General features: G+C 53.6%; 1 protein-coding gene across 1 annotated transcript in view; it reads right to left on the bottom strand.

Annotated features, from left to right (window-relative positions):
- Positions 1 to 6,000, bottom strand: part of gpib (glucose-6-phosphate isomerase b) — a 38,610-nt gene that overhangs the window by 15,865 nt on the left and 16,745 nt on the right. The window contains 2 exon segments of the mRNA XM_067998196.1: positions 1,938 to 1,991; positions 4,703 to 4,747. Of these exon segments, the coding sequence (XP_067854297.1) occupies positions 1,938 to 1,991; positions 4,703 to 4,747 (99 nt within the window).

Genomic DNA, 6,000 nt, shown 5'->3' with positions numbered 1-6,000 from the left:
TGAGAGATTCAACTATCTGCAGTAACCCGATCACCCACCCGGCCACAGAACAGATGACAGGAGACAGATTCTGCACCGTCTCAGTTCCCAACTCCGCGACCTTCAAACCGCGCACCTTTGAACTTTCAGGAAAGGTCACAGCCGTAAATAGCCCTCACTCCCAGCAACCCGAGATCACCTTCCAGTTCTCGGCAGCTGCCCCTCTGCCTCCTTCGCTATCGAGACATCATCAACTTTTTATTTTTAGCCTCGACGCAGTCAGCATTCACCCCTCCCCCACCCCCCGATTATATTCGGAAACCAAGAGAGACGGTGGGTTGCGGTGGTTACAAAGGACTGAATCAGCAGGGACCCTGTAGAGTGGGGGGAGGCTCGTGATAATGGTGGAGATGGGAGTATGGACTCCAATGGCGGGCTCCCCACCAACTCCATCCCTCTCCCTGTCTGTTCGAGCTGAATCAGACGGAACGCGATCCCTGGGGTCCTGAGCCCGAGCTTCGAACACCTCCCCCCGCCCTCGCTCTGTCCGTCACTGAGACTGTGTATCTCATTTCACCAGCCCCCCCTCCCCCACCGCCATGTCAGCGAAACCCTCATTGATGCTTTTCCTACCTCTGGACTCATCTTCCCCGAATCCTTAAACCCCACCTGCACTAGAACAGAACGTGTCCAGACCTCCGCCACCCGACTGCTGACCCACTCACTCACTCACCACCCCCTCCCTCACCGACATTCACCCCCTTCCAAAATACCTCATCCGTAACTCCCACCTCCCCACCCCCCTCAGCCTCACCCCACCCCCCATCTCTTGCCTCCTTGGTGTCAGCTCTCACTCGGTGGGTCCCATCTCTCGCCTCTGAGTCAGAAGATCGTGGGTTCGAGCCCCACTCCAGAGACTTGAGCCCCATAATCTAGTCGACGCTCCCACTGAACATAAAAGATCCCATGGTGCTATCTCGAAGAAGAGCAGGGGAGTTCTCCCCGGTGTCCTGGGCCAACATTAATCCCTCAACCAACATCACTAAAACAGATTATTTATCTCATTGCCGATCCTGGGATCTTGCTGTGCGCAAACTGGCTGCCATATTTCCCTACATTACAACAGTGACTACACTTCAAAAGTACTTTAATGGCTGTAAAGAAGCACTTTGGGACATCCTGAGGTGGTGAAAGGCGATATAGAAACGCAAGTCTATCTTTCCTTTCCCCTGTCCTATCCCAGCATCTCACTCTCCTCGTTAACCCCCCCTCCCACTCCTCGCTAACCCCCCCCTCCCACTCTCTGCATCCTCTCCCCACCTCAAAAATCTTTTCAACCAGACTTTTGCTCGGTTCATCTAATTTTCCCACATCAGCTTGGCCCATCTCTCATACCTGAAACCCCTCGAGGGGTCAGAGGTTAACGGCCCTATACAGGTGCAGGATGTTATCGTGGGCAGGAGTGTGAGGGGCCGTGTGACACACCCCGTATCATTCTGCTTCTAAAGTGAGCAAATTAGTGGGTCCCCTTTAAGGTCACAAAGTATAATTATTGTGCCTTGCTGGGTCAGTTAGAGGTCAACTGCTGCGATCCACAGGTCAATTAGAGATCAAGGTGCCCCTTTAAAACCAAAAATTTGCACGTGCCACACAAAGTATGAATTTATCTCGAAACTTTTACACCGAATGATAACGGATCAAAATATTACTTCGGAGTAACCCAGAGATACAACTGGAAACCAGTGATTCAAACAAACACCAGGGAGAACTTTACTCGGGTATCACTGCCTGCTGCCCTGTGAACTATGGAGTTCAAAGGTCACTCTGGACTAAATGCAGCATCGTGTGTGATCCCATTCCCCCTCCTGTCCCCCTGTTTCAGTCAGTCCCTGTACATTCCACACCTCCCCGTATGTAAACAAGCAGCTAGTAGACGCGATCTGATCCCAAGTACTTACGTCCCAGAATTCAAACATGTTGGCAGGGTCGATCCCGAAAGCCTGCACTTTGGTCTGTGAAGAGTCAGAGAGCAAAGGTTCCGTTAAAAACAGTCGGCGAGCATCAAACACAGACAGCGACTTAACAAGGTCTCGACTAATGGAGGCCAACTTCATCCCTGCTTTTTTTAAAATGCATTCACAGGATGTGGGCGTCGCTGGCGAGGCCGGCATTTATTGCCCATCCCTAATTGCCCTTGAGAAGGTGGTGGTGAGCCGCCTTCTTGAACCGCTGCAGTCTGTGTGGTGAAGGTTCTCCCACAGTGCTGTTAGGAAGGGAGTTCCAGGATTTTGACCCAGCGACAATGAAGGAACGGCGATATATTTCCAAGTCGGGATGGTGTGTGACTTGGAGGGGAACGTGCAGGTGGTGTTGTTCCCATGTGCCTGCTGCTCTTGTCCTTCTAGGTGGTAGAGGTCGCGGGTTTGGGAGGTGCTGTCGAAGAAGCCTTGGCGAGTTGCTGCAGTGCATCCTGTGGATGGTACACACTGCAGCCACGGTGCGCCGGTGGTGAAGGGAGTGAATGTTTAGGGTGGTGGATGGGGTGCTGATTGAGTGGACTGATTTGTGCTGGCCGAAGCTTTGGGGCCGAGAGAAAGGACCTCATTATGATGCCAGAGCGAGGCGCTTCACTGGAGGAGATGGCCTGACCTGGGCCACATTGTCCCAGAGAGGCATCAGTCGCACCAAACAGGGGACAAGGCAGAGGAAATGATGATCACCTGACCCCTCACTGGGAGCCCCCTCCTCCCCAAGATACCTCACCCACCCCCAACCCAGTACCTCACTCCACCCAACAAGTGAATCTTCTGGCAGGAGACCAGAAAGTGAGCGGGGTGATGGGCTATTTAACCTTGGTCTGCATCGCAGTCGAGCAGAGACCTGCCACGGCCGAAACCAATTGTCTTCACCAATTGAGCTAACGGGAACCTCCCCGAAAATAAACAGTTCCACGGGAAAAGGCCGGAGAGGGAACGGGACTGGTTCATTCCAACTGGTCTCACGGAGGCACAACTACCGCCATCTTGGAGCCCACAGCTGAGACTTAACGGAAGATGTGGGGGAGGGGGGTTTACAGGAAACAACAACTGGGATCGAGGCTGGGATTGTGAGCCTTGGCTGTAAACAAACATTTCAAATCCACCGTGAGCGTGAGGTTTGCGAGCTTGGGAGTACACTCAGCTCAGGGTCGCGGGTTCAAGTCCCACTCCAGTACATAATCCAGGCGGACACTCCCGGGGCGGTGCTGAGGGAGCGCCGCAGCGTCGGAGGGGCGGTGCTGAGGGAGCGCCGCAGCGTTAGAGGGGCGGTGCTGGGGGAGCGCCGCAGCGTCAGAGGGGCGGTGCTGGGGGAGCGCCGCAGCGTCGGAGGGGCGGTGCTGGGGGAGCGCCGCGCCGTCGGAGGGGCGGTGCTGGGGGAGCGCCGCGCCGTCGGAGGGGCGGTGCTGGGGGAGCGCCGCGCCGTCGGAGGGGCGGTGCTGGGGGAGCGCCGCAGCGTCGGAGGGGCGGTGCTGGGGGAGCGCCGCAGCGTCGGAGGGGCGGTGCTGGGGGAGCGCCGCGCCGTCGGAGGGGCGGTGCTGGGGGAGCGCCGCGCCGTCGGAGGGGCGGTGCTGGGGGAGCGCCGCAGCGTCGGAGGGGCGGTGCTGGGGGAGCGCCGCAGCGTCAGAGGGGCGGTGCTGAGGGAGCGCCGCGCCGTCGGAGGGGCGGTGCTGAGGGAGCGCCGCGCCGTCGGAGGGGATGTCAATGATCCCATGTCACTATTTCAAAGAGGAGCAGGAGAGTTCTCCCCGGTGTCCTGGCCAATATTCCTCTCAACCAACACCACCAAAAGACAGACATTCATCTCATTTGCGATTGTGGGATCTTGCTGTGTGCAAAACATCAAGTTACATCGAAACTACAGCACAGAAACAGGCCATTCGGCCCAACTGGTCTATGCTGGCATTTATGCTCAACACGAGCCTCCTCCCTCCCCACTTCATCTCACCCTATCACCATATCCTTCTATTCCTTTCTCCCTCATGTGTTTATCGAGCTTCCCCTTAAATCCATCTACACTATTCACCTCAACTATTCCTTGTGGTAGTGAGTTCCACATTCTCACCACTCTCTGGGTAAAGAAGTTTCTCCTGAATTCCCTATTGGATTTATTGGTGACTATCTTATATTTATGACCTCTAGTTTTGGACTCCCCACAAGTGGAAACATTTTCTCTACGTCGACCCTATCAAACCCTTTCATTATCTTGTAGACCTCGATCAGGTCACCCCTCAGCCTTCTCTTTTCGAGAGAAAAGAGCCCCAGCCTGTTCAGCCTTTCCTAATAAGGATAACCTCTCAGTTCTGGTATCTTCCTTGCAAATCTTTTTTGCACCTTCTCCAGTGTCTCCATATCCTTTCTGTGATATGGAGACCAGAACTGTGCTCAGTACTCCAAGTGTGGTCTAACCAAGGTTCTGTACAAGTTTAACATAACTTCTCTGTTTTTCAATTCTATCCCTCTAGAAATGAATCCCAGTGCTTGATTTGCCTTTTTTATGGCCTTATTAACCTGCGTCGCTACTTTTAGTGATTTGTGTATCGGGAGTCTTTCGAGGTCTGAGAGAGCTGTGATGGACACTATATAAAGAGCAACTGTGTTGAAATGGCAGCAGGGAGGCAGGTCACAAACATTTGGCTGGAAGACGTTGTCAGATCGTCGCGGCCGCGAGCTTCAATCACACTCACCGCGTTGGTCGAAAGGGCCACAAAGTGCTTGGCAACAGCAGAAGCCTGAGGGGGAACAATCAATAAAAAACATTCAATCTCAATGTAGAAACAGCTCATGTTCATCACAGTGAGAGCAGGCTTGTCTCATAGGGGGTTGCCAACTCTCCAGGAATTGCCCTGGAGTCTCCAGGAATTGCCCTGGAGTCTCCAGGAATTGCCCTGGAGTCTCCAGGAATTGCCCTGGAGTCTCCAGGAATTGCCCTGGAGTCTCCAGGAATTGCCCTGGAGTCTCCAGGAATTGCCCTGGAGTCTCCAGGAATTGCCCTGGAGTCTCCAGGAATTGCCCTGGAGTCTCCAGGAATTGCCCTGGAGTCTCCAGGAATTGCCCTGGAGTCTCCAGGAATTGCCCTGGAGTCTCCAGGAATTGAAGATTAATCTCCTGGACACTGCTGGGGGCAAAACCCGAGACAAAAATCACAGGGACATTAAACAAAAAGTTCTTTGGATACTTTTGTTTATTAATTGTAAAAATATTAGAGATGGGGGGAGGTGGGAAAAAGGGTTGTTTGATTGGGCAGGGGTTTTTTTTGGAGGCGGGAGGTCATGTGATGAAACCTCCAGGAATACATCCAACCAGAGTTGGCAACCCCAGTGCCCCAGCCCGTGAAAGGTCACGACCTTTTAAATATCATCGCCTCGGATTACATCGGCCTGGATTGTTAACATCCCATTGAACCCCCAGGAAAAGTTCGAGGATCTCCCAATGGAGATTAACTCTTTACATCCGTTTGTGGGAGCTCCACGAGGGTCACTCTCCCCGGCCCATCTCTCCACTCCCCCCCACCCCACCCACACCCGTTTCTCAGCTCAGTCGCCTCCGAGTCAGAAGGTCCTGGGTTCAAATCCCACTCCAGAGACTGGGGCACTTAATCCAGGCCGACGCTCCCAATGCCGGTACTGAGGGAGTGCTGCACTGTCGGAGGTGCCGTCTTTCGGATGAGACGTTAAACTGAGGCCCCGCCTGCCCTCTCAGGTGGCCACTATTTTGAAGAAGATCAGGAGCGTTCTCCCCGGTGTCCTGGCCAATATTTATCCCTCAACCAACATCACTAAAACAAATGATCTGGTCATTTATCGCACTGCTGTTTGTGGGATCTTGCTGTGCACAAATTGACTGTCGTGTTTCTCTACATTACAACAGTGACTACACGTCAAAAAGTATTTCATTGGCTGCGAAGCGCTTTGGGACGTCCGAAAGGCGCTATATAAATGCAAAACTTCCTTTCCTTTTCTCACTCATCATTTTTTTTGGGGGG

This window comes from Heptranchias perlo, chromosome 16 (assembly GCF_035084215.1).
Source record: "Heptranchias perlo isolate sHepPer1 chromosome 16, sHepPer1.hap1, whole genome shotgun sequence".
NCBI lineage: Eukaryota > Metazoa > Chordata > Chondrichthyes > Hexanchiformes > Hexanchidae > Heptranchias > Heptranchias perlo.
This window is presented reverse-complemented; position numbering and strand designations above follow the sequence as displayed.